Raw genomic sequence first — 24,793 nt, 5'->3', positions numbered from 1 at the left:
GAGCCCACGAAGCGCCCGGAGGACCCGCCCCGTCCAGGTGACAAAGACCTGTGTAAATCGATTAGCAGCCAGAAGGCCAAGAAGCTGCGCGTCGAAGTCACCCACGGCGACCACCGCTACCACGGCATGTACTTGAAGGATCCGCCAAACAGTAAGTTGCTACGACTAACGAGACATCTTTTCGTTCACCTTCTGACCGGCTAATCCTGATCCACAGATCGCTTTGACTCCCTAACGAGTCTCATTAGCTCGGCGGACGAGGCGGCTTCCATGTTCGTCCACCCGAATACACGCTCTCTCATGGCCTGGAACTATGACGAGGACTACGATAAGAAGGATGACAAGAAGGATGACAAGAAGGATGGCAAGAAGGATGACAAGAAAGACAGCGACAAGAAAGACGACGACAAGAAGGATGGCAAGAAGGATGACAAGAAGGATGACCAGAAGGATGACGATGACGACGACAAGTGCAACCTGTACGGCCTAAACATGAACGACGGCCACCCGCGTGGCTCCTGGGGCGAGTGCATCTTCTCTTCCAACGTCGGCACCAGCGGCATGGTCCAGAGAGGCGACGAGATCGTCTGGGATCACCCCCGGTTCGGCTCCTGGATGATCTGCGATCCTGGAAATAGCGGATCTGCTCGCAAGTATGAGCTCAAGTACTGGGACAGGCAGTCTACGGACCGCCCGCACAAGGAGTGCTCGACCGTCAGGTTGAGGCTTTGGGGATAGGTTGAAGCTTTTGTCGAAGAGAGGAAATTCCAGCAGATTAAATAATTTGGGTGATGGAAAAGACTGTGAGTCAGTGAAAGATAAACGATAATAATGGAAAAGTCAAGTGTTTTGGAAACGCCGTTAAACACAATTTCGTGTCGTTATGATGACTACGGATCGGCGTGACTCACCACCTCCTCCGACAAAATGATGGCCGCTCAAAAATGTTACCCAGGGAAAGATAGGAGTTGGCGAGCACGACTTCCGCCTATCAGTACCGCATCGCGGCGTTTTGGTACAGCCCGCCCAACGTGGTATGCTGGTATCGTCCATACGCGGAGGCAATCATGGCATCGTCCCAGTCCTGACGTGGCTCGGTGCCAGCATAGTTTCCATCCTTATCGCGCTTGTGATGGCGCTCGTACTCGCCGCGAGGCATCCTTACAACCCTCAAATTGTCACATCGGTCGTCGCACATTATCCTTGAACTAAGGCGGCGAAAGAAGCCTCGTTGCGCTGGACTGGATGTGGTTCAGCTCAAAGGTCAAGGGCACAGTGAGGGATGTCTCGTACGTGAGAGGACTTACCGCTCTGGCAAAGGATCGTCGAATGAGAGCCTGCGGCCTAGCTTGTTGACACGGACTGTGACGATGATGATGTCTTCTGATGATGGAGGTGCCGTATGGTCCCATTCGATACTGACTCCAGTGCTGAAGGGTATCGATTTCGTACGGGGCTGCGGTGTTCTGGTACTAGGAGTCCGAGGAAGATATGGCGGCGGTGCTTGCTGAGCTACGTATGGGGGAGGGCCATCGATATCGTCGTTTTGTGAGACTGATGATCTGCATGAAGAGCTCCTCAAGGGATGTGCTTCAAGAGGTGAACCGATCATGTTGAATTGCTCGGACGCAAGGCTCACAGGCGAAGTCGTTTCTGTCTGAAAATATGGAATAGCTTGCGAAACGATTTGCTGGAGGCAGACTGAAGTGTGAAAGTGATCTGAATCCACATGAGCCATCCATGGGAGACACCCTTAATATGTCATTGCTACTCCGCCGCCCACGTCAATAGGTTCATATTAAATGCCCGACTGAGGACTTCGCCGATACGTCAAGGGCACAGACTGCTTCCCAAGACGATCACAGATTCACATGACAGCGAATGAGAGCCATTAAGTTTGAATAGGTTGGTCATATACCACGAGCGGCACGACCTAATGTGGTCAGGTCACGTGCGGGAGCGGTCTTGGTTACCAATTTGGGGTTGCCGACGAGGGACGACGACGTGTCGGCTGGCCCGCAAGCAGTCCTAGAGGCAGACAGTAGATAGAGTAGGATCATCCATCGCAGGAACAGCACTCCACAGCTCGGCTAAGGCCCCATTTGTTGATGTGGCGATAGTCACGCTTTGCCGGCGACTTCTTGCATGTAGAAGGGCACACGGAAAGCGCAGACCTGCCTTACATTTGAGTATGAATTGCTCGTTCTGCAGGTGTCGTGCTTTAATCGTTCTGCTCTCCGTAGCAGTAGCATATAATTGATGTCTGCGAGTCCGGCCGAAACGCGTTGTTGTTGTTGATTTCGTTACGTGAGAAGCAGGTAAGGCTGGCGTGTTTGTAACGCCGTCTTTCTCCAGCCCAGCTGACTACGCAAAAGCTATTGCAAGGCCATACCTCCTTCAAGATGCACATGCTTGAACGGCTGGCATGATCGCGCCGAGGTAGAGCGTCTTTCGAGCTGCCTAGCCTCTCGCTTTAGAGTTGCGGCAACGAGGAGGAGATGTCAGCAATGGTGCTGCGCTCGCTGCGGTGGAAGCGCTCCCAGCCCGAGAGATCGGCAAACGCGACCGCCGACTGACTTGCCTCGGCCTCGGTGCCCCGGCCACACGCCCGCGTCATCCAGAGCCCTTCCATAGCATCTGATACATGAGCCCTCAAGCCACCATTGACCTCCTTTAACACCACGCGAATCCTACTGAAGACGCACCTCCGACCCTCGATGCTGCAATGATTGCCGCTACGCGTCGCTGGTTTCGACGCAACCGCACAAACCTCGCCATTGGTGCCGGCGTTATCGGCGCGGGCTACCTCGCTGGACAGTATGTGCTAGGAAAGATTTCAGAGGCGCGACAGCGCATGAGCGAGGAGCGCATATCGAAGGAGAAGTATGCTCACATTGAACACAAGCTCATACGGCCTGGGGCTAATACTGGCCCAGTCTGCGGCGCCGATTTGAACAGAACCAGGAAGATTGCACCTACACCGTCCTAGCATTGCTTCCTACCGTCCGCGACGAGATCATTAGCGCCCTCCCGGTCGAACAGATTACCGAGCAGCTGCAACAGGAGAGACAAGAGAGATTGAAGAGATTAGGACAATCGGAGGCGGCATCGTCAGAATATCCATCCGTACCACCCAGTGTGACCGATGATGCCAGCAGCGGCAGCTTCGTTCATGCCAGCCAGATGGCGAGCAGCGATGGCGGCCTCAAACCAAAGCGCAGCAAGGCACAGCTTTGGCAGGACATGAAGATCAACTGTAAGGCCCGAACAATGTTAGGGTACACTGCGTTTGCTAACACGCCCTCAAGCTGTCACACGAGCACTGACCCTACTTTACACCATATCCCTTCTTAATATCCTTACACGCATTCAGCTCAACCTGCTTGGACGACGCACCTACCTTTCTTCTGTCGTCAGCCTGGCCAACCCTCAAGCGAACACGCAGTCATCCACGATTTCTCTCGAGAATAGAGACGACGATAACTTCGATAATTTCTATGGAAATGACTTCGAGACAAACCGCAAATACCTCACATTCAGCTGGTGGCTTCTGCACCGTGGGAGCAAGCAAATCATGGAACGTGTTACTTCAACTGTCAAAGACGTTTTCGGCGCGGTCAACATCAGAGAGGATATCACTATGGACCGACTGGCCGAATTGATCATGCAAGTAAGAAAGAGCATCGAGGGTTCGACCGACGAAGAGCGTCGCCAGATGAGATGGCTCTCATATCTGCTGCCGCCGCAAGAAGATGAGCAATTTGTGATCAGACAGGCCGGAATCTCCGACAGCGACGAGTCTCCTTCTCCAGAGGACCTTGAAGCGCAGGATCCGATGTCTGCTGATGGGGAGATCACCCAAGCCCTGCGGAGGTTGCTAGATGAGACTTCTGACCTCATCGATTCCCCAACATTTTCTTTTGTCTTGACGCGCTTGCTTGACGCCGGCTTCTCCAACCTGATCGACCACCGTGTCGGCATGGAGGCATTCAAGACTGGTGGCATTCCTACTGCTGATGCTCCTCGGGTGGCGGAGGTGGAGGAGGTCAACAAATGTAAGATCGCCCACATCCTACCTGTCTTTTGCCGACAGGCCCACGCCATGGTGAGCACCAGCGAGCTCGAGAATTTGGCGGGTATCGCGCCGGAAGAGTCTGGGCGGAACGAGTATATGGCCGCCATGGATCAAGTCCATGACCTCGAAGCGTTTGCCGCGGTCATCTATTCGAGCAACCTGGAGTACGAGCTCGCGGAAGGTGATGACTCGGCCAGAGCTGCACCGGCAGCCCAATCCCGCGAGTCGAAGCAGGAAACATTTATCGAAGATGAGACTCCTGCCCCAGTTTTGGAGAAGGTCGTCGCAGAAGCTGCACCATCGGGGCCTAAAGACGTAGCCGTGCCCGAAGAGAAACCCCAGGACTCAGCAGACAGTGGCTTTGAGAGCGCTTGGAAAAAGGCTCTAGCTACCGAAGATGGAGTGAGAGTGGAGCATAGCGAGGACTAAGGAGTTCTATTCGGACATACGTCGTCACGATACCCCGTTAAACAACCAAAGACGTTGCTTCTTCCCAAGACGAGACCCAAAATCTGCATAATGTGATACCCGAGCCCTTCTTCCTATCAAGAGGAGCGGTCCTATGCCGGCTGGGCAGAATTACCATCAGCCACCTCAGAGTACCTAGAGTCCATGTCTCGGGCTTCTTGGAACTGCTTGCTGCTCGCGTTCAATAGAGGAAATTTGGCCCGCCAGCATCCCCACACTTTCTTTGAACGCCCTCCCCCGCCACGCCCGCCTTCCCCACGACGAAGTGGACGATCACGGTGCTCGATCTGGAAACAATCTGACCGCGGCCTTAACAACCTCTTTGACGATCAAAAGTAGTAGGCAAGAGTGCGTGTGCGTTTGAAGGCACTGGCAAGTGGACCTTGTTGGCTGAGAGAGAATAAAGCAGAGGTAGGCTGCTAATCTCTCGTTTCTTACGTTCCTCAACAACCTTCTCGCATCCGCTTCTGCAATCATGTATGGGTTTCTGTTTGGAGCGTTTGCCATTGTATTTGGGATCGTCATCACACTGGGCAAATGGAGCTTCGATTACTTCAAAGACCCCAAAGGTCTTCGACGCTATCCGAACTTCGCGCCCTTCGCAGGAATCACCAACATCCCCTACATGCTCCTTTCACACAAGAACTTCCGCTCACATAGACTCTACGAATTGCACTCGCGAGGAGTCCCGATCATCCGCACTGGACCAAACTCCATCTCCGTCAGCGACATGCGCGCAATCAAGGACGTTTACGGACATGCTTCGAAGTGCACGAAGGACGGTAGCTACGTTGTACAGGCCGGCACTCACTACCATCTCGCCGATGTGGTAGACAAGCCCGAGCATGCACGGAAACGAAAGGTGCTGTCATCTGCGTACGCTATTAAGAACCTTGAGGACTGGGAGTTCAAGGTTGCCGACAAGATCGAACGCTTGATCGCCCAATTTGACAAGCGATGCTCCACCAAAGAGCATGAGATTGCCATCGACTATCGACCGTGGACGAACTTCTTCACCATCGATGCCATTGCCGACATCGGCCTCACGCACCGCATGAACTTCCTCGACAATGGCAGCGCCAAAACAACCTCCATGCGTCCGGACGGCTCGCTCCACGAAGTCGACTTCCGTGACTGCCTGTACGCCAACTCAAAGGCGACCTCGGTCCTCTCCTACTCATACGACTGGTTCCAGCGCCTCACCAAGATCAGCAAAATAGACCCTTACTTCAACAAGCTCTGGAAGCTCAACGAAGGCTGGGACGGCATTCCGCGCTACCTTGCCGCAGAGCGCTGGAAGCGCTACCAAGCCGGCGAGAAGCTGGACGACTTCTTCGAAGCGCTGATGCACGACCGCAGCGGTGCCGAGCACAACCTCGAGTGGGGCGAGATCGTCGCCGAGATCACCATCATGATGAACGCCGGAAGCACCACGACCGCCATCTCCATGGCTAACGCAATGTATCAGCTGATCAAGCACCCGGAGTGCATGGCCAAGGTTCGTGCGGAGGTCGACGAGGCGCTCGACGAGGACGAGGCTGTCGCGCCCTACGAGACCGTCAAGCATCTGCCTTACCTCCGCGCCTGCCTCGACGAGTCTTTACGCCTTTTCCCGCCTATTTCGCACGGTCTCACGCGCACGACTCCGCCTGAAGGCAGCGTTGTGGCTGGCGACTTCATCGCAGGCGACACGACCGTCGCTGTTAGCGCGTTCATCGCCCACCGCGACCCGGTCGTCTTCCCGGAGCCCGAGCGTTTTGACCCGGAGCGCTGGCTCGGGGAGGAAGGCAAGGAGCTCGGTCCGTACTTCATCGCGTTCTCTGCTGGTGCACGTGGCTGCATCGGCCGCAACATTGCATACCTCGAGCAGACTGTGTTGTTGGCGAGCATGCTACACAGATACGACTTTGAGTTTGCCCGGCCTGGTTTCGAGCCTGGGCGGTATGAGTGGCAGAACCTGCACTTGACGGAGCTGCCGGTCATGATAAGGCGGAGGGAGAGGTTGAGTGAGAAGCTTTAGGGCCTCCAGTGGGTCTGATGGTTGAGATCCAATAGCTTTTGATAACAGGGTCGTCTTTGGGACGGCGTACAGTGAGCTGGAGTTCGGGCTAGACGAGTCTTTTGACAGCAATGATCACAAGTATAATCTTATTTACGATTGTCTTTTCAATTCTTGCTGATCAAATTACGGAGCATTTGGACAGAGGGATTGATCCATCGGCTGTTTGATGCCATCCATTTTAATGAACTATTGAGTTGATTTGATTGTTCAGAGCTATTCCACGGAACCGTCGAGATCCTGCCATTGGCTACGAAGCAGAGTTATCGTCGAATGCGTCCGATACCCCATGACCTCTTGAAAGTGGCGGAGAATGCTGATACTGCGCTCTCGTTGAACCTGATTACTGATGTGGTAGCCGCCTATTTCATTTCAGCTTTAGACCACCATGACTTAATGGTACATGAACGAAACTCACTGCTCTTTAGTAAATGGTGGGCTGTGAAGTTCGCATTTTCAACCGAGGGATTCGATTCCGCAAGCCCAACGACAGCGAGTAGGGCGGCAATGAGCTCACGCTGATCACAGTGTCAGCGCTCACCGTCAGGGATTGGACGAAGTTTCTTACCTCTGTATTCCTCCTTTCCTTGACCGCTTCGAATCCAGTCAAAGTCTTATCAGGAGGTTTGTGTTGGCGCACAAGAACGAGACATGCTTCGAAGTACTGCAATGCGACGACTGTGAAAACATCAATATGTGTGTTGGCAGTCTGAAGGAGACATCTTCACCTTGCGCAGGATTGATTAGCCGGATCACCGGGAAAGGCTGATCTTGATTGGGATCCGCATCTTTGGCGAACAGCGGCTGGAAGATGAGCGCACGCTGCACATCCCATGCCGCGAGACTGCGCTCAATCTCATCCCACGCCCCAAAGTTGGCGATAGCGCTCGGCGAAAAGATCAACTGAAGGATTCTTGCGAACAGCAGAATGATCACGTTTGCACACGCGCCGTCATCGCGGAAGTCGAACACACGAGACCGGCCGTAGTTGTCTAAGTCGAAACTCGGCGGTATCTTGTTGTTCAGTGCCACGTATATGTCCTGACGCAAGGCTTGCCACGAAGCAGCTTCAGCTAGGCCGCCCGAATGAGCGAAAGCTGGCATGGCACTAAGTAAGCGCCCAATGCCTTGGAGGTGGAGGAAGTCGTCTACTTCTTCGTCGAGCTCCTCATAAAGCCGCAAGCAAATGATCGTTGCGAAGAGGTTGTCGTCGTAGGATGACTCTGGCCGAGACAGTGTCTTGATGACCATCTCTAAGCAATGCCCATGGTAGTAAGAGGCCTCTAGCTCATCATAAGCAGACATGAGGGATTGGTGCCGTGATGACAGTGCAAGTATAGCGTACAAAACCATAGGGACGCGGAGTGCTCGCTTCGGAACCTCTTGGGCAAAGTGGCAATAACGGTCGCAGCAATCAATCTAGATGGTCAGCCTGGGAACTCTCTACAACGTGATCTACTTACGTACCCACGGCGCTAGTTTCTGTATGAAATGCTGCATTAAGAGAGCTTCGCGATGTGATAGATTGGCTGCCGCCGTGGTAGCGAAATCACCCGAAAGAACAACATCCGGGCTTGGATGCGTGCTCTCGCCAACCAAAAAACCATCCTCGCCTGTTCCCCATATCAGTCGTCGGCCGCCTTCATGTCGGCGAGACAGCTCTGACAAGGATGCAGGGGAAGTGTAGTCTTCAGCAACAGATGATCTCGTACGCGGTCGTACTGCATCACTTCGACGGCTCCCAACTTCGCTATGCCGGTCCGATTGTTGTTGCCAGGACGCATCGGCAGGTGAGCGTGCTGGTGGCCCAGATGGTACCCCCGATTCCGGTGCCAAATTGTCTTCTTCGACGACGACAGTCTCTGCATTATCTTCCAATGATAGGGTTGCAGGAATAGATGGCGCTCGGGTACGGAGAGGAGATGCAGCCTCTGTATACCGCGGCATCTCGGCAGAGGCGCGAGGCCGCTCATCTTGCTCGATGAAGTCGGCGGTACCATACTCGGCGCCGGCACCATCTTCCAGAATGAAACCGACAGCCTCGCGGGTCGGAACCCAGCGCTGATCATCCTCATAAATGAGATGCGTCCGAGATCGCGAGCCTTGAGACGCGGTGTCGACGTGGCGAACCTCCTTAAAGCGAAACTGAGGGTCGAATACGCACACTCGTCTACTTTCCTTGCACCGCAAGCAGATAGATGAGCCAGGGTCCGTGACACATTTTATGCTACGGCTTCATCAGTACCGACCAAAAAACGATGATAGAGACGACCTGGGACCCACTGTCTCCTGCGACATGATTGGCAACCTTTCCCGTTGCGCATGGCGGCCTCAATCAAAGATCACGTGCTTCCAGGTGAGACTTGCTCGTGCCGCAGCAAGCGGCGACATCGTAGCCCTCGCGAGGCGAATGATGGTAGGAGAGAGGATCTATAAGGACCAAAGGAGAGCGTTTACCCCGCGGCAAATGCCCTGGGATCCGCTTTCTCAAAATGGCTCGCTAGGCCGGCCGGCGAGCCGCTCTTTTGTGGCACATCACTAGTCACGAGACTACATTGGACTTATTACTATCGCTTTCGGCTGCATGAATCACAATTGAATGAATAACCCCGTGTGCATCTAAATAATACCACTTCTTGTGCCAAGTCAACCCCAAACATCCTGCTGCCAGCGCTTCGACCTCTTTTGACGGTCTGTGAAAGCTTTCAGCTGCTCACCGTTCCAGTTTTGCCTCTCCGACAATCCTGATCCGATCACATTCGAAACTTCTCGGGCCATATTTGCAGATCCGCAAATGTAGAAATAGGTGTCATGATTGATCATAAGGTCGCAAAGCTCGTCCGCGTTCTCTCTGACCCGATCTTGGACGTACGCCTTCGCGCCTCGATCGGGCCGCGAGAACGCAGTGACGAGACTGAAAACATCCCCGAGGATATTGGCCGTCTCTTGAATCTCCTCATCATAGATGAAATCGTGGTGTTGGTTGCGGCAACCAAAGAAGAGAATTGTCCGACCAACTTCGCGGCCCATTTTGAGAAGAGTTGCTCGCTCCTGCAGGAACGCACGGAAGGGAGCGATACCTGTCCCTGCGGCTACCATGATGACTGGACGAGAGGCAATTGCCGGAAGCTTGAAATGGGACTTGCGGATGTGAGCGTAAATCTTGCCGTTTTGTAAGGAGACTTGAGGGCCATTCAGTGCATAGCTCATCGATCTTGGGTGTGTCGAGGGCGTCTGCTGAATGGAGCCATTTAGCGCGAGCAGGTAGTTGGTAGCAAGTCCTGGTATGCTACCCTTTGAATGCTCGAGCGGACTGTCAGAAACCACAGCCGTGATTGCGGCCTGGCGCGGCTGGACAACCGATGACGAGGAAATGGAGTAATATCTTGGACGCATAGCTGGGATGGCTTCGACAACCAATGACAAAGGCAACGAAGACCAAGCACCAGCTGCAGGGTCGACGTACTCCAAGAGGCGACCGAGGTTGATGTAATTTGAATGGGTGAATTCCGAAAACAGTTTTGCATCCTTGCTAAAGGCCAACAGTTGCTCTTTCGCCGACTCATTTGGTGCGAACTCGACTAGCGTAGAAACAACATCTCGAGAAACTGGGGCAGTGATCTCGAGATAGTGAGCAAAGAGAGACGAGAGTTGTGCAGACTCGGGAAGCTTCAACTGTGCTTCACTTCCTATGGGTGTGATCGTAGCAATGATGTCTAGCTTGTTGGAAAGGCCGAGACTGCGCACTAGCTTGGTGATTTCTGCATCGGGGTTTATTGGCCAAACAGCAAGGTGATCTCCAGTCTTGTACTTGAGACCGGTGACGGTACTCAGATCGATCTCCATGTGAAGGCAGTTTCGATCCCCAGTCACCTTGAAGAGCTCGTGCGATGACTTGACCTGGAGGGGGTGGATAGGCGAGATGATTCTGGCTGCCGCTCGGGTAGTAGCTTGTTCGAGCGGAACGCCGTATTTAACAGCTGCATCTGCAACTGTGCATTCGGTAATCTTGACAGATGGTTCATAGACCGGGTCGTGCTCCTCAAGACCGAGCTTGTCTCTCAATGTGGCGAGAGCACGATTTTTCCACTCCAAGAAATGCTCCTCTGTTTCCCCTTTCACGTCATCGGCACGCCCAGTAGGTAGCAGAGCCTGGGCGCCAAGGTCGTTGATCCGGGCAACAACGTGATCAATGACAGCGTTGTAATGCTTGTAGTTGCTGTTACCAAGCCCAAAAGCCAGGAAATGGAGTTGGTTGAGAGGTTTTCCACGCTTTTTGTCAATCCAGCTCCAGAACTCATGTACATTGTCGCTGGGATCTCCTTCGCCGAAAGTTGACAGAAGGAAGAGAGCGACTTTAGAGTCTGGGATTTTCGCGATAGAGTCGGACTCGTAATCTGACATATCCGCAACGAGTGCCACTTTGCCAAACCGCTGCTTGAATTCCTTTGCCAGACGGATGGCAAACCTCTCTGCCGTCCCAGATTGAGAGCCCCAGAAGACGACTATGTCTGCTCCCTGTGACCCGGGTCAGCTGGTGTGGACTGGGGCTCTGCGAATCCGAAAGTGCTTACAACTTGCCGCATTCTCTCTGTAACATCCCTCGTAGCAACAGTCACGGTTTTTGTACAATCTTTGATCTGTGGTCGCTCGTACATCTTGTACAAGTAAGGATCCGGCCGGTCCCACAGCCTACCCTGCATGAGATACACAGCGCTGAGGACCGCAAGAACAGCTATGGCGACGACATCGTCGACCGTGGCAGCCTGTGTCGTTCGCACCACCTGAGCCAATGCGGCCGATTTGTGAAGATCAGACAACGTCCATGGTTGGAGATAGGTAGTGGTCGCCATGATCGAGATCGAAAGATGAATAACGGTTGTTCAAGCCCGGCCCTGGCGTATGATGTTGGGAGAAACCACCATTATTTAAACCATTCGCCAGTGCCATCGGGCTTTCTGATATCCGGTCACAGGTCGTGTACTTCTCCATAATCGAGATGAAGGGTATCTTGCCTGATCGGGAGAGCGTGCAAACCAGCAAGGGGGCAAGACTGTCCGTTCGACTCCATGAAAGTGTTCCCCACAGCCCCGCAAACAGGATCATTTCGCATAGAGTGGGCCCGTCACTGGCGCTTGTTGCTGCTGTTTCCGAAAGAAGCAGCTTGCTCCGCGCGAAAGGATTCTTCTTTTGTCAAGGAGTTCGGTCCTTGAGGAGAAATTGAAGACGTCCAATCCCTTCTCCGCGTCCATCGAACGAAATTGACCCCAATGCCTCACACTTGTTCTCACATCAATATCTTTGCTTTGAACGTTCTCATATTGCTACTCATCGATGACGGAAAACGCAATGTATCGCATTCACGGGGAATGTTGGAATGTCAGCAAATGCACAGTCTTTAATCGGTATAAGTGCTAAATTACATTGCTACGTGAAAGTTGCTGCTCTTAATGACGATAGTTAAGACCTATCTCATGCCATATGCGTGGTAAAAAGCGCGGATGATTGGGATGAAGCGAGTGTATCCTCCGTTGCAGCCGACTGCACATGTTGTCGCCAGAGTACGTTTGTTGACAAGACTATAGCTGCAGTTGCATGCTCAATAGATGTTACCCATACTCCTTCACTGTCAATCTTCTTATGTCTTCTCTTTTATAAAATGGGAACTTCACTGATGATGAATGGTGAAGTGGTCGGCAGGCGCGCCTGCCTCGTATCTGTGACTGCCCGACTTTCACGCGCAAACCACAACACAACAACGACCCATGCAAGGAACCCAAAACTTTTTCCCAAAGCACCGCTTGTTCTTCCTCAATCTTTCTGTGAAAATACTGAGCATCGCTCGATTGCTACAACAGTAAATTTGGACAACGAACAAGAAATAGCAGACAACTTCAAAGCTCCTCGTTTCGTGTGACCGGCATTTCATCGCGAACATCGCTATCGTAGGCAATGGATAAAAACACCGATACCCGAGTTTCCCATCCCGACACGACCCCAAGCAGCTCCCAGAACGTGGAGAAGGTCAAACAATTGTTCGTTCAAATATCACAGCACCTCGATGACAAAGAATACACCTGCAAACTCTGCGGATCGCGATTTGGCGGCCTCGACCTTTTGATACACATTCATATTGACCACAAGCTGGAACAATCCGATGTCTGTCCTTGTGCAGACTGCAACATTAGCAAGATCAAAAGGGTGTCAGCAGACATCGACTGGACGAATACCATCAACGGTCTTTCGTCTCTCGCTCTTGATCTCGAAGCAGAGCATTTCCCAGTCTGGCATGACTTTTCAGATGGCTTACAACGCGAAAAGGAGAATATCGAACAAGACCGAGATGTAGCTGGACCTCTCGGCTTTCACGGGTCATGGCCAGCATCACAGTCACTGAGGAAGCACGAACAACAAGATGAATCGAGCCACGGTCCTACGAAGTCGCGATCATCGAAAGATGAGCGAGCTCAAAACACGACACCATCCGAACCGTCACAAAACGAGCCTGACCCGGAGAACGTTCTCTTCTTCCGCGGAGATGGCGAGATCTGCGAGAAAAACTTGCCGTATGAGATGAGCCTCATCGAGCACGGCAATGTGTGCAGAGATGGCCAGGGGCAGACTTCTTGGCTTTGCAAACTGGAAGCGCCGCCAGAATGGCTTGATGCCAACGGCCATCCGGTTATGAGCCCCTTCACTCACAGAAAGATGAAGAAGCTACCCTTCTTACCCGACGAAATTGAATGGAAAGTGCCGGGCTGGATGCTTTTGCTCTGGTACAGGCAAGCAGCAAAGCAAGGGTTGAAGCTGGAATACCAGGACTTGTTCGATCGAATGCGGTACAAATTGAGCCGCGCCAGCATCAAGAGGCGAATGCAGAAGTGGCGGCTCGGCATGGGCCTCTTATCGCAAACGAACAGCGGCGATAGCAGTTGGCCTTCGAGCGACGCAATGAACACCATCAGGGAGCTGAGCTATTTGCAGCTCAAGTTCAACACTTGGTGGGAGGTTGAGTGCTTTCCCGGGAACGTCTACGTTGTCCGACAGCCGAGGCAGCATTACGGCTATCTTGATCAAAGATCCCGACCCGCAGAAGTAAAATCACCGTGGTACTTCGTTCTCAAGCCTGAGGAGCGCAAGATCAGTGCGAATGTCAAATTGATCGACGACGCGCTGCTGTTCCTCGATATCAAGGCGGCGGAATGCGGCATCACAGGTGGCCTTGATGGCATCTTGGACTGGTTTTCTCTAAAAGCTTTCCCAAACCGGACCGACGACCTGGCGCTCGAGCTCATTGGTGAATTTCATCGCTGGCGTGATGGTTGCAGAAACACACCCCCTGTGGACGCATTTCGCACTGCCCTAGAGAGTGCAAGCTCCGTCGAAGAGTACAACGCCATCAAAGAAGCCGACTACAGCCTCACGACCTGGTTGCGAGACATGAACGAAGGCTTAACGCTCAAGAAGGGCGCGAGAAGCAAGCAGGACAACACGAAGAATGGTGGCGTACTGAGCAAGGGAATGGAGCGCGTCCATAAACCAGAGACTGTTGCCGTCGAAGCGACCTAGGCTGTCAGCTACGAAGCTGATAAATGCGCTTGATTATCTCTTGAATACGAGACGTTGCTATACCTGATATGCTACGAGCAGCACGACCTAATTCACCTTGACTGAAAGTCGGTGAAGAACACTGCCTGGGGAGTTTGCGTTCAGCAACTGTTATTTGGCGAAGCTGTGCTCTGGTCTGAGCATCGGAGAAATTGCTCGTGAGCGCTTGTCTTTTAGGACGATACGACAATGAAGTGCTTCTCGAGTTGAAAACAGGAATATGAACAAGGAAGGGAGTCTGGAAGCTTTGAGATCGAGCCCCAGCCGTGCCGAGATGGAGTGCCGAAAGCGGAGACCTTGGGCCAACATTCACCGAGGGTGTTATTGAGTCTCTCGGGCGGGTAAAGCACAACGACAGAATTCTTTATACGAAACGAATGTGTTAGCAAGAATCCCCCATTGCAGTTTTGTTCTACATCGGTTCATTTCTTGTTGAACTGGTGGTATTTCCAGCTTCGTATTGCATCGTCAGTACCAGAGTCCTTGACAGGTTACCGTCCCAGACATGGTGTTCTATGAGCCAGGGAAGACCGAGCATGGCCTGCCCCGTGACCCTTTCAAGGTGCGTTTCAGCATCCCATGTCGAGCTCTCGCGTGTATCTGACCTGTCGAAGGCGTGCGTCGTTCCTCGACCGATCGGCTGGATCAGCACACGCAACAACCAAACCGGCGTCGATAACTTAGCACCGTAAGCCCCGTATGAGTTACAAATAGGATGACTATACCATCAGCGCTGACGGCAATAACATAGCTACTCACAATTCAACAACCTTACCTTCGATCCACCCTACGTGATGTTCTCCGCCAACCAAGACATGCACAACAACCGCAAAAATACCGTCACCAACGCCGAAGCCAGCGGCGTCTTCTGTTGGAACATCGCCACTTGGGAACTGCGCGAAGCGGTCAACGCGACTGCCGAGTGGTTCACTGACGAGGTCGACGAGTTCGACAGAGCAGGCCTGGAGAAAGTGATGGGCTCGCTCGTCAATGCGCCGATGGTGAAGCGTAGCCCGGTTCGGTTCGAGTGCGAGTACTATTCCACTCTTCGTCTACCAGGAAATCCTCCTATGGGGACCGTTGATGTTGTAATCGGGAAAGTAGTGGGAATCCACATCGACGAGGCTGTCCTGACCGAGGGCAAGATAGACTTGGGGAAGGTAATGCCGATCGCGAGGTGTGGTTACTTTGAGTATGCGGTCATTAGAAAAGATGCAGTTTTTGAGATGGTGATTCCAGGCGATCCGAAGCTTTTGATTGGCTTGGAGGGCAATGCGAAGAAGGCCAAGGAAATGAGTGGGGAGAGTGACGAGCACAAAGGTCGCGCGACAATTGCGCAAGAGCGAGATGGCAGTGATTAATAGATTTGTACCGTTGATGTCTTGTAATTGCGTCCAATGAACGTACTCGAACCTTGATGCCCTCCAATTTCTCTTTACCATGACCTGCAGTCTGGGGGTATCTCTGCAAACATCACAATGTCAACAACGCCCAGCCTGCCCATTAAGTATGATATGATATGATACTATCTGACAATTTTTCTCTGAGAATGTCTGTCCTTGGCGCGGTCATCTGTGCCGCTTCTTGATGCGTGTCGTGAAGTGCTGCGCTTTTCAACACGTCGAGGCTTTGAACCAAATAGTAAGACCATGAGCCTGCTGTACAGGTCTTCCAACACATGGATAGGCCAAAGGCAGATGGAGACGAAAAGTTTGAATGGCACGGTAACTAGGCTGGCCAGGAAGCTGAACGTCTTCGAAGAACCGTTACGATCCTGAGATCGAGATGCAGCCGCAGCAGCCAAGCTCAATGCATCTTGCATACGGAGCTCCAAATTATGCAGCCGCTGCTCCGTCACCATTGCCAGCGTCGTCGAGCGTTTTTCGTATCTGCGGACTGCCCGCTCAAGGCCTTCGAGTCGCGGCTCATAGCGCTTACGGATTTCAGTGGCCAGATCGGAGACGTCGGCTTTTTGCGCCATCGATACATTCATTGCGGGCAGACTCTGGTCTGCGACTCTAGCCTCCAGCTCCGCAATGCGTACAGTTAAGGAAGAAAGTGAGTCCTTATCCGGTGACGGCTCGTTGATGTCGCCCAGGTCTGCAACTTTGCGCTGCAAATGCAGTGTACGCGCAGAGATCAATCGCGCGACCTGTCGGCAGGGCCAGAACTCAGCCGCAAGTAGGAATACGCACAAGTTGTAGTCTGAGACGAGCCCAGTGGATGGGCGAGACAGCTGTGCACGAATGATGTGAAGCAGGTACGCCGCGACTGCTGGGAATGTGAACGTTGCGAACAAAGCAAAGAGCTCTTGCTTGCGCAACTCAACGGATGCATGCTCGCGAACCGCGTTGTTCCGGACTGTCTCGGGCGACACATCCTCGCTTTTCTCATCTTTAGCCAACTCGTCAAGTGACCCGTTCAAAGAATCTTCTGCATCCAGATCCTCGCCAAAAGGCATCTCAGGCTCCACGTCTCGCAAGGTTGATTGTGCAGCATAGTACCAGTCTCTTGGTATGCGAATGGACCAGTTCATGAACATGGCGGCGAATCCAAGCAGCAACACGTCCGTAACGAAGGCGGAGCCATTATTGAACAGCAATCCTGCGATCGCAGGGAGGATCGCAAAGACCAGAGGTGTGGAGTGCCAGTTACTGTCCTCTTCCCGCTTTTGGCTCTTCAGTTTCCGCGTAGAGGACGGATTCAATAGGTCGTCGGTGAAGGAGTTGGTCGCATCTTCGAGGCTCGAGTAGGAGAGGATGGAAGAACGGCGGCGCGGCAGTTCTGGCGGCGGGCTTCGGAGACTACCATTGCTCGACTGGCGATGAGGTAACCGTTGCCTTACTGGGTTGGTCGATGGTATGCTGTATGAGGTCCCAGTGCTCGCAGGCGGTGGACGGGCAGGGATATCGGATTTAGCCTCGGCCATGATGCTGGCGCGGGAGACGCATGGGTGCAAAGAGGAGTGCGCAACAGCCGGGAGAACAAGAGAGATGGAGTTGTTGGCGGCCTGCGGGCGATGGCTCGGATGGGTCCTACGTGGGGACAACTATGGCTGGCGACTTGCGAACGGCGCCATGTTGGTGGTGGTGCCTACCCGCCGTTGACGTTGGCGTTGCCGCAAAGAGGCACTGCAGACGCGACGCACACGGGCACGCGTGAGACATCCCACGCACAAGCACAGCAGATCACTTAGCGGCATGCTGGTGCTGGGTACATCGCTACTTTATCGATCCCACTGCGATATTGCCCACAACTCACAATCTGCCGTTGCACAGCATACTGCGGTCTCTGCTGCCGATTACTCCAATCATCATCATGAGCATCGCACAACGGTTCGGCCCTCCGCAGAGTGATCCACTCACTTACTCCCCGAAGCCCCGCGTGCTGGGTCCTCATAATTATTACAGCGGTGCAGTAGCGTATATCAAGTGATCGGCTCGCCATTGCCGGCGCATAACTGGCACACCTAGTGATGCTAATAAAATTTGTCGGCACAGCAATATTAGTGGACGCCATTTATATTTACAATATGCGGTCTGCTAATGCTTGATTGAGAACTGTTCACCGGCAACGTTTTATATTTGCGCTACTACCACAGGCAGTGTGACTGCATCCGGGCAGGATGGCCACGTTCAAAATGCTTGCCTAGCTGCAGTAATGTCCGAGTTACCAGCCATTGTTGTAGCTTTCGATTGCTTAGATTCAATCCTGAATGATGAGCGGCGCGCGCCTAATACAAGTCCATGTCCACGTCTTCTGTGCTCCACGGGATGTCCTCCGGCTGGACCTTGACACAGGTCAGGTAGTTGAGAACACGAACATCTTCCGCACGCAATTGCAGAGAAGAATCGATGAGAGGCGCGACCAATTCCTGAGCCCTCTGCTTCAACCGCGCCAATGAATCCTTGACGACCTCTTCGTCGCCGTCTTCCAGCGCGAAGAAGTTGTGGTTCCAGTCGTTGTTGACGTCGTCAAGCCGCAGATATGCATCTCCACCAGCTGCAACGGTACGGTAAAAGCCTGCGACGGTATGACAGTCGTGTTCGTGCTTGCACAATTCAGACAGGGATGGCTTGTCGCAGGTCTCCTCGCGTAGATGACCGAGGTGCTCGCCGATCCAGTCCCTGAAGATATTGACGACAACCCAAGAGACCGGGCTTCTATTCTGGCTTGCGATATACGGCTTTGCACAGGATTCCTTCGGTTCCACGGTCACGGTGATCAGAAGTAATTCTTCGTTGACGTTTGTCCTCAGGTGATACAGCTCTCGAGACCGGCGCTCGATTGCGGCTTGGACAACATCGGGCAAGTCATCGTACGGCTGTCCGTATCTGAAGTTCGCAGCGCTGCCGACAAGGTGTTCGAAAGCCTCTTCGTAGACTATAGATATTTTCAAGGCAATTCCGACCTTAATGTAGCGTATGGGATCATTCGCAATAGCCTCCCAGAACTTGCGGTGACCCACGTATTTGAAGAAGAGGCGTTCGAAGTCGATAAGAACCGCGTCGATGGCCTCGTATTTCTCGGCAATCGTAATAATGCCCTCGATTTGTGGCATCGCTGCTTCAGGGCCCATTCTTAGCAAACCAGGAGCGCCATTGTTTGCAATGATCTGGAGAAAGCTGTGCATGGCCTTAATCCAATCTACGCGCGACTCATTCTTACCAGGCCCACACAGCGAAGCGACAGCGGCCGGTTTGTGTCCATCTTTCACTTGCACGGCATGCTCACTTGAGCCCTCTTCTGATTTAGGCTGGCATCTCGGCTTCAAGGTGCCGTCGAGCGGTTGTGGCACGAACTCAGGGCTTGGATCAGATCGGAAGAGGAGACAACACTGCAGACCGACATCGCACACGCATCCTTGTGAGGCAGATGTAGCATCCGAGCAAAGACGCTCCAATGGTGCTGAAATCCTTGAGAGATCTTTGACGTCGAGAAGGCAGCTTTTGGAAAGGTCATCAGTGTCAAGAACAATGATCAGATCGCTTCGTCTCGATGGACTCTGCTAGGATGCATGTTAGTCTGATTTCTGTGGTCATCGCTTTGGTGATCAATACCTTGCTACTGGTTTTCTTGCAGGCAAGTACAGCATCTTTGACCCACGACGCTGCAATTCGAGATCGAGGTTCCGGCTTCAGCTCTTCGGGATCCAGGGAAACACCATCTTTGCCAATGTCACTACTCCACTGTCGATTGCTTTGCGTGTCATTCAGCGTTACCGCTCCTTTCTTCAAAAATCGATCATTGTGTGATGGCCCAGGAGGCTGCTCCGAATCATGCTCGTGATCCTCGTGCACAATTGTGTTTTCCGCTGCGTGCCCGGTCGCGTTTCTCGAAGAAGATGTTGCCTGCGCAAGTTCGTGCCTGCGATCGCTTTCGTCGTTTGTGACGTATGGCTCTGATCTGAGTTCTTGCGTAATTGCTTCTATGCCACCATCTGCCTCAGAACGAGACTCCAACGGTCTTGAATCCTTCGGTTGCTGCGCGGCATCCATATTGATGGCATTTGAAGAACTCGTCGCCGGTTGAGACACAAAGGAGCTTTGAGGAGATGAGTTTTCGGAGCTTGCAGAGCCCATGCTCACGTTGTCGGAGCTGCTGGTGCTTAGAATTCGTTTTCTTGCCCTCGCCATTTTTGCCTTTTTCGTTGACAGAAGGGAAGTGGGTGTGCGTCAAAGTATCCGAGTAGAAAATGTAGGCATATGCGACAGGTGCGGCTTTCAAAGGTTGGCCGAGTATCAGGCAGCAGGGGGTACAACGTAGAGCATTTGACATCACATGTGCTGACACGTGCTAGAAACACTAGCAAATCTCACGCTAAGTGAAGGATGGCAGGCATTCGATCTCAAATTGCCCAGCATGATTAAAATCTAGGAGGAGGTTAGCAGTGGAAGATCTAATACTGTGGTGTTGCGAAACATACCTGACTTCATACGATCCGGCCCTAGTCATGTATCTCACCCATTTCACTGAGCTGTAATTGCTCTTCTCAAATACCTTTAGATATCTGACCAAGAGGCCACTGCTCGTGAACATGAGTAACGAGAATTGCATGCTGAGCGGTGGCCTACTCCAAGCCTTTGCGTTCGTCATTGTGGTCAGGCTTGCCTCAGCCGACAGCACGAATTCTGACTGACCAGTGAAGCGTGCGATCTTCCAGACGATAGCATTCTCGCTGGGTTCGTATTTCGCCTTTCCTTGTGATGTCCGGGAAGAGATGTCGGCGGTGTTGAGAGGCGTCGGAATCTTGACGACAACATTTGTGGCAAACAGTTTGCTGCCATAGTTCGCTTTGATGGCGATGGAATATTCGACCTTGGTCTTGCCGACTTCGTTGACGATGGCTTGGACCTTGAACGGCAAGTTGACGTTCTCCGTTGCACGGTAGTTCATCAATTGGAAAGATCCATCCGGCGGAATGAAGGAGATTGTGCGGTCGTTGGTGAAAGAAGACAACTTAACGCATTGGTGTAGAGACACGTCCTCCAAAGTAACAGAGCCAGCAGCGGCCTTACTAGCCTTGTTACCACCCATGTTACCTGTGGGGCCTCCCAGCGAGGTGTCTGCACCATTCTCGCCGAGTGTGAGGCGGTCGTTCAGCCCGAACTTGCATTCGGGCATACCGCTGAGGTAGGCACGCATTTCGATGGCACCATTGACGTCGGCGCGAAGCACGGTTCCATTGGCAGACACCAGCAGATTGACGTCCTCAATGACATCGACGAAGGCCTCGTTCTTGCGGTACTTGATGTTGTCTCTCCTCCATGACATGGCGCCAGTTGCCTGCATGGTGATTTTGCTGCTGTCCTCGATTGTAGGTCGCTGCGACTGCACTCCCTCCGTTGTGATGTACATCTTCAAGGTCTCCGTCTCGGTATTCTGCGGATACCCAAAGTCCAGGATCTCATCAAGTAGTTCGTAAATCATGACGAAGTTGCTCTTTACAGCCTCCTCATCGAACCGTCCAAAGTAACTCCGGCCCAGATTCACGAGCTTGTAGAGAAACTCGAAGACAAGCGCGCTGTTTACATTTCCCTTGCTAACACCGACGATGTAGATGTTCTCGCTCTTGATGTGAGAGAACGTCGTGCTTCCCAGTGTGAGAATAGGCGACCGGATCTGAGCATTCGATATGACCTGAATCCGAAAGACATCAGCGAGTCGAGGACGCATGTCCTGGCGGAAAGCACGCATGATGAGGAGCTCGCCCTTCTGGTTGAAGAGCAGCACGCCAGAAAGCATCGCGAAGGTAGGCGCACCCGGGGGTGTCTTTGCGGATCTGGAGTGGAATAGAGGCTGGTTGCAGTCTTCAGGTACTTTCAATATGCTGGCGATGTGTTTAGGAGGGGGATGCTGGCTGCCAGCTGCCGAAGCAAGTCCGAGCGCCGATCCTGGGAAGCTGCCGGCTGCCGCTGGTGAGGCTCACGGCGTGAGCATCATCCTTCGAACACTCACATCACAGGCACCCTAACCCACCGCTACACCTCTTGTGTCCTCAGCAGTACAACCGGCGCATCAATATACTCCACGCGACTAAGCAAAACCCGGTCGACTGCCTGACCGCCCACCCATCACCTCCTCGACCCGCCGATAAGGCAACACCTCGACAGAACCAGCAAACATGAAGCCCGTTGTATCCGCCTTCAACGCATGGACATGGTACGAACAAGAAACAGGCGGAGAAAGAAAGTATACTGACAGGGTGGGAAACAGCATCGTCATTTCTGTCTTCGCTATTGTCATCCTCAGCGTTATTGGCAGCATGTTCGCCAGCGGCAACCACGCCATGATGGGTTCGACTGAGGACCCGAAAGATGGCAAGGGAGTAGCGGCTGCAGTGTTTGGCGCGGTCGTGGTATACGGTGTATGTTCCGGGTCCTTGGTACAACATTGGGGCGAGCGGAGCACATGCGCTGACACAACTATCAGGTCTTCCTTCTCTTCTGCGGCAGTCAGGCTTTCCTCCACCAGAGACAGCGAGCGGGCGGCGAGATTGCGCTGCGGTAGACTACATGGCGGGCGCATTGCATCAGAAACCGGGAGATAGTGTGGCGGACGGGATTTACTTGCGGAGATGCTTGGAGGATTGGAGTTAATGATACCTATGGGCGTTCGACACGGCGTTTTCCTGCGTTTAATGCTAAGGCATTTGTTTGCGGTCCCTGTATGTACAGTATACGTTCTCTGCAACGCTGCATGCACTTCTCGGCGGACCATTTTGAGGAAAGGGTCGTCACGTCAGTAGGCTTGAACAGATTCAATGTTGATCATTTTCATTACTGTGTACGGATGGTCATATGATCATGGCAAATCCCGCAGGTCCCAGCAAGAGGAGTTCCAGTGCGTAGGAGCCGCTACTGTAATCGTGGCTCCACGTGGTGGCCTCTGGGCTCAGCTCTCACCTCCAGTATCGTCGTCACCGCCACCGAAACCGCCAAACGTACCGGCTCCCCAAACCAGGCCTTTAGCGCGCATGGCCTTCTTAGCTTGGGTGAGCTTCTTCCTTGACTCAGCTGCTTCACGCCCCTTCTTCTTCTGAGCCTCCTGGACAGCCCGCTGTCTCTCTGTCTCCTCCGCTTCCTTGACGGCAACCCGCATGGCCTCTTCCTTATCGCGCATGCTCTCGCTGATGATGGTTTGCGCATGTTCCAGACTGTCAAACTTGTTGAACTCGGAAATGTCGAGGTTGGCCGCTTGGGCATAGGCGTTCAGATCCATGCGGACAACATCCTTACCCAAAAGCGCAGCATTGACACGCTCTGGATCAAGACGCTCCTCTCGGTTAAACTTCTTCTTAATCTGCATCCGAGTCTTGGGAGGAAACAGTTGGCTGATGATCTGGAAGTCAGTACCCCAGTTTTTCAATGCTTCATAGAAGCGATCAGTCTCCTCCTCGTTCCAAGGATCACTTTTAGACTTCCAAACAGGCACGCGATCCTTTTCATCGCGTTTCCGATCGTTCATGTAGGTCGTTCTGTTATGGAATCGTGTCAGGTCGTTTTCTTCCTCTACAGGTGCCTGCAAAGCGATCTCGGCTTGCGCCTGTGCGCGGCGATCGATCTGAAGAGTATCTTCGTCTTCCACAATCTCGCCATTGACGACGCGGAAGCCGAGTCCACCTTGCACTGCGCGAGTCTCTGCAGCTTCCTGTTTGCTCGCCGCAGCATTGCCATCTGCATCTTCAGTCGACTCTCCGTTTCCTATTTGCTTTTGCTGGGACGAGACTTGTGGTTCCTCGCTAATAACGCCCTCCGCCTCAAGTCGTCTTCTGCGCTTGACTTCATCCCAGTCGATCTCGGCCATCTTCTTTTCGCGTTCTGAAGTTTTGCCGTATCGTTTATGTTTTGTGATATTGTACATCGACAGGGCTTCTGGATCGATCTCGTGAAGCTCCGGATCAGGCTCATCAGGCTGCTGATCTTCAGCGGCTGCTCCATCAGCCGCCGCCTCTGCAGCGTCTGGACTGCCTTCTGTGGGTGAACTTTGTGCTTTGGACTTGGCCGGGGCACGCTTCTGGCGTGGTTTGCGAGGCTTCTTCGGTTTGGCTGCTGAATCTTGCCCTGCCTCACCATTCAAGCCCTCCTCTTCGTCAACCCGCGCTGGCGTTTTCACCTTGCGAGTTTTGCGCTTTGCAGGAGCCTTCTTGACACCCTGAGATTCAACATTCGCTTGGTCTTCAACATGCCCCGCATCTTGCCCGGAAGACGCATCCGTAGCCTTCTGGCTGGTGGCCGTCATACGCGCCACTGGAGGTCGGCGCGGCGTTTGCGACGGCTCAGGTACATTGGTGTCTTCAACTTGCGCTTGTACTTTCGCATTGCTTCGTGCGCTACTACGCTTCGGAGCCTTCCTTGCCTGCGATTCTGCTGTAGACGGCCCTGATGGTCGCGCACGCTTCGCCGAACGTGATGTCTGTTGCGGGGTGGTAACTTCGGGCTGGGCAGGATTCGTAGGAGGGGGAGTCCCATCAGATACGCCTTGGGGAACAGCGTCGGCGTCTACAGTCGCTACTTGTTGCTGGGCTTCACTTTGCTGGACTGGCGCGCTCGAATCTTTTGCTCGATCTTCAATCGTAGCTACTGCGCCATTCTGCTCAGGTGCGGATACTCCAGTGGGCTGAGAAACTTGTTGCGAAATCGTCACGGGCTCGGCGAATCGTACATGTTGCGAGTCTACAGATGGTCGCGCTGGTGACTGCTGGGTCTGGGGAGGGGTCGGTGGAGGTGCGTCTAGTGATGGCTCAACATTCGAGCTCGCGGCATCTTCGAGGGTGGTTTCAACGGGTTTCGGCGCAGGTTTAGCAGACGGTGGTGGTGGTCCGGCGGGGCGGCGGCGCGGAGGCGCTTTAGGCGCCGCCTTCTTGCCCGACGTGGCAGAACTGATGAGCGTCGACATTACGCGCTCTACTCTGCGGCATTGGATTCGTGGACGTGGTTTGAAGTGTGGTGAATTTTTGCGACAGGCGTAGGAACCGCTCTTGCGCAAAGAAGCCGTCGGTTGGTTGACTTTCTCGTTATCGGTTATCGGTGGGCCATAAGTCGCGGGCTGAGCTTGATGTGCAAAAGTCTCGACTGGGATTT

General features: G+C 53.2%; 12 protein-coding genes across 12 annotated transcripts in view; 5 read left to right on the top strand and 7 right to left on the bottom strand.

Annotated features, from left to right (window-relative positions):
* The window catches only part of WHR41_00664 (uncharacterized protein), a gene marked incomplete at both ends in the record, with an annotated part of 2,553 nt that extends 1,815 nt beyond the window's left edge, over positions 1–738 (top strand). The window contains 2 exons of the mRNA XM_069369270.1: positions 1–151; positions 218–738. The exon at positions 1–151 is cut by the window's left edge and continues 1,815 nt beyond it. Coding sequence (XP_069233791.1) covers positions 1–151; positions 218–738 — 672 coding nt within the window. The remainder of the gene's footprint in view (positions 152–217) is intronic.
* A 107-nt stretch (positions 739–845) lies between these two features.
* WHR41_00663 (uncharacterized protein) lies at positions 846–1,867 on the bottom strand. The gene is made up of 2 exons (XM_069369269.1): positions 1,308–1,867; positions 846–1,241 (listed from the first exon to the last, which is right to left on the bottom strand). Exons 1-2 carry the CDS (start codon positions 1,736–1,738, stop codon positions 992–994), a joined length of 681 nt encoding a protein of 226 aa, XP_069233794.1. The 5' UTR covers positions 1,739–1,867; the 3' UTR covers positions 846–991.
* Positions 1,868–2,657: 790 nt separating this feature from the next.
* Positions 2,658–4,574, top strand: WHR41_00662 (uncharacterized protein). The gene is made up of 3 exons (XM_069369268.1): positions 2,658–2,883; positions 2,937–3,256; positions 3,309–4,574. Exons 1-3 carry the CDS (start codon positions 2,726–2,728, stop codon positions 4,502–4,504), a joined length of 1,674 nt encoding a protein of 557 aa, XP_069233793.1. The 5' UTR covers positions 2,658–2,725; the 3' UTR covers positions 4,505–4,574.
* Positions 4,575–5,018: 444 nt separating this feature from the next.
* WHR41_00661 (uncharacterized protein) lies at positions 5,019–6,563 on the top strand (the record flags this gene model as incomplete). The annotated part of the gene is made up of 1 exon (XM_069369267.1): positions 5,019–6,563. The coding sequence occupies one exon, from the start codon at positions 5,019–5,021 to the stop codon at positions 6,561–6,563; it is 1,545 nt and encodes a 514-aa protein (XP_069233796.1).
* Positions 6,564–6,752: 189 nt separating this feature from the next.
* WHR41_00660 (uncharacterized protein) lies at positions 6,753–9,004 on the bottom strand. Its single transcript, XM_069369266.1, has 7 exons — positions 8,886–9,004; positions 8,421–8,829; positions 8,070–8,096; positions 7,331–8,021; positions 7,171–7,280; positions 7,021–7,120; positions 6,753–6,964 (listed from the first exon to the last, which is right to left on the bottom strand). The coding sequence occupies exons 1-7, from the start codon at positions 8,924–8,926 to the stop codon at positions 6,819–6,821; spliced, it is 1,524 nt and encodes a 507-aa protein (XP_069233711.1). The 5' UTR covers positions 8,927–9,004; the 3' UTR covers positions 6,753–6,818.
* A 244-nt stretch (positions 9,005–9,248) lies between these two features.
* On the bottom strand, positions 9,249–11,455 carry WHR41_00659 (uncharacterized protein; the record flags this gene model as incomplete). The annotated part of the gene is made up of 2 exons (XM_069369265.1): positions 9,249–11,120; positions 11,177–11,455. 2 exons carry the CDS (start codon positions 11,453–11,455, stop codon positions 9,249–9,251), a joined length of 2,151 nt encoding a protein of 716 aa, XP_069233464.1.
* Positions 11,456–14,558: 3,103 nt separating this feature from the next.
* WHR41_00658 (uncharacterized protein) lies at positions 14,559–15,628 on the top strand. Its single transcript, XM_069369264.1, has 3 exons — positions 14,559–14,772; positions 14,825–14,898; positions 14,962–15,628. Exons 1-3 carry the CDS (start codon positions 14,716–14,718, stop codon positions 15,569–15,571), a joined length of 741 nt encoding a protein of 246 aa, XP_069233465.1. The 5' UTR covers positions 14,559–14,715; the 3' UTR covers positions 15,572–15,628.
* A 107-nt stretch (positions 15,629–15,735) lies between these two features.
* On the bottom strand, positions 15,736–17,139 carry WHR41_00657 (uncharacterized protein; the record flags this gene model as incomplete). The annotated part of the gene is made up of 1 exon (XM_069369263.1): positions 15,736–17,139. The coding sequence occupies one exon, from the start codon at positions 17,137–17,139 to the stop codon at positions 15,736–15,738; it is 1,404 nt and encodes a 467-aa protein (XP_069233618.1).
* Positions 17,140–17,718: 579 nt separating this feature from the next.
* WHR41_00656 (uncharacterized protein) lies at positions 17,719–19,846 on the bottom strand (the record flags this gene model as incomplete). The annotated part of the gene is made up of 2 exons (XM_069369262.1): positions 17,719–19,218; positions 19,271–19,846. The coding sequence occupies 2 exons, from the start codon at positions 19,844–19,846 to the stop codon at positions 17,944–17,946; spliced, it is 1,851 nt and encodes a 616-aa protein (XP_069233619.1). The 3' UTR covers positions 17,719–17,943.
* Positions 19,847–20,076: 230 nt separating this feature from the next.
* On the bottom strand, positions 20,077–21,532 carry WHR41_00655 (uncharacterized protein; the record flags this gene model as incomplete). The annotated part of the gene is made up of 2 exons (XM_069369261.1): positions 20,137–21,532; positions 20,077–20,083 (listed from the first exon to the last, which is right to left on the bottom strand). Exons 1-2 carry the CDS (start codon positions 21,453–21,455, stop codon positions 20,077–20,079), a joined length of 1,326 nt encoding a protein of 441 aa, XP_069233620.1. The 5' UTR covers positions 21,456–21,532.
* Positions 21,533–21,655: 123 nt separating this feature from the next.
* On the top strand, positions 21,656–22,499 carry WHR41_00654 (uncharacterized protein). The gene is made up of 3 exons (XM_069369260.1): positions 21,656–21,872; positions 21,927–22,077; positions 22,143–22,499. Exons 1-3 carry the CDS (start codon positions 21,835–21,837, stop codon positions 22,218–22,220), a joined length of 267 nt encoding a protein of 88 aa, XP_069233621.1. The 5' UTR covers positions 21,656–21,834; the 3' UTR covers positions 22,221–22,499.
* Positions 22,500–22,604: 105 nt separating this feature from the next.
* Positions 22,605–24,608, bottom strand: WHR41_00653 (uncharacterized protein; the record flags this gene model as incomplete). The annotated part of the gene is made up of 1 exon (XM_069369259.1): positions 22,605–24,608. The coding sequence occupies one exon, from the start codon at positions 24,606–24,608 to the stop codon at positions 22,605–22,607; it is 2,004 nt and encodes a 667-aa protein (XP_069233470.1).
* Between the last annotated feature and the right edge of the window lie 185 nt (positions 24,609–24,793).

This window comes from Cladosporium halotolerans (genome assembly GCF_011745625.1).
Source record: "Cladosporium halotolerans strain TM138-S3 chromosome Unknown Sca2, whole genome shotgun sequence".
In the NCBI taxonomy this organism is placed as follows: Eukaryota; Fungi; Ascomycota; class Dothideomycetes; order Cladosporiales; family Cladosporiaceae; genus Cladosporium; species Cladosporium halotolerans.
Note: the sequence above shows the minus strand (reverse complement) of the source record. Positions and strands in the feature narration are given on the sequence as shown.

What these genes read in the sequence shown, in the direction of transcription:
- WHR41_00660 (XM_069369266.1), bottom strand. Translation starts at nt 8,926, where the DNA reads ATGCGCAACGGGAAAGGTTGCCAATCATGTCGCAGGAGACA. An exon ending in CAATCATGTCGCAGGAGACA is followed by an intron (nt 8,830 to 8,885) that starts GTGGGTCCCAGG and finishes ATGAAGCCGTAG; the next exon opens with CATAAAATGTGTCACGGACC. An exon ending in CCACCATTTACTAAAGAGCA is followed by an intron (nt 6,965 to 7,020) that starts GTGAGTTTCGTT and finishes GAAATGAAATAG; the next exon opens with GCGGCTACCACATCAGTAAT.
- WHR41_00654 (XM_069369260.1), top strand. Translation starts at nt 21,835, where the DNA reads ATGAAGCCCGTTGTATCCGCCTTCAACGCATGGACATG. An exon ending in GCCTTCAACGCATGGACATG is followed by an intron (nt 21,873 to 21,926) that starts GTACGAACAAGA and finishes GGTGGGAAACAG; the next exon opens with CATCGTCATTTCTGTCTTCG. An exon ending in GCGCGGTCGTGGTATACGGT is followed by an intron (nt 22,078 to 22,142) that starts GTATGTTCCGGG and finishes CACAACTATCAG; the next exon opens with GTCTTCCTTCTCTTCTGCGG.
- WHR41_00658 (XM_069369264.1), top strand. Translation starts at nt 14,716, where the DNA reads ATGGTGTTCTATGAGCCAGGGAAGACCGAGCATGGCCTGCCCCGTGAC. An exon ending in TGCCCCGTGACCCTTTCAAG is followed by an intron (nt 14,773 to 14,824) that starts GTGCGTTTCAGC and finishes GACCTGTCGAAG; the next exon opens with GCGTGCGTCGTTCCTCGACC. An exon ending in GGCGTCGATAACTTAGCACC is followed by an intron (nt 14,899 to 14,961) that starts GTAAGCCCCGTA and finishes GCAATAACATAG; the next exon opens with CTACTCACAATTCAACAACC.
- WHR41_00662 (XM_069369268.1), top strand. Translation starts at nt 2,726, where the DNA reads ATGATTGCCGCTACGCGTCGCTGGTTTCGACGCAACCGCACAAACCTC. An exon ending in GAGCGCATATCGAAGGAGAA is followed by an intron (nt 2,884 to 2,936) that starts GTATGCTCACAT and finishes ATACTGGCCCAG; the next exon opens with TCTGCGGCGCCGATTTGAAC. An exon ending in GCAGGACATGAAGATCAACT is followed by an intron (nt 3,257 to 3,308) that starts GTAAGGCCCGAA and finishes CACGCCCTCAAG; the next exon opens with CTGTCACACGAGCACTGACC.
- WHR41_00663 (XM_069369269.1), bottom strand. Translation starts at nt 1,738, where the DNA reads ATGGCTCATGTGGATTCAGATCACTTTCACACTTCAGTCTGCCTCCAG. An exon ending in GACGATCCTTTGCCAGAGCG is followed by an intron (nt 1,242 to 1,307) that starts GTAAGTCCTCTC and finishes AACCACATCCAG; the next exon opens with TCCAGCGCAACGAGGCTTCT.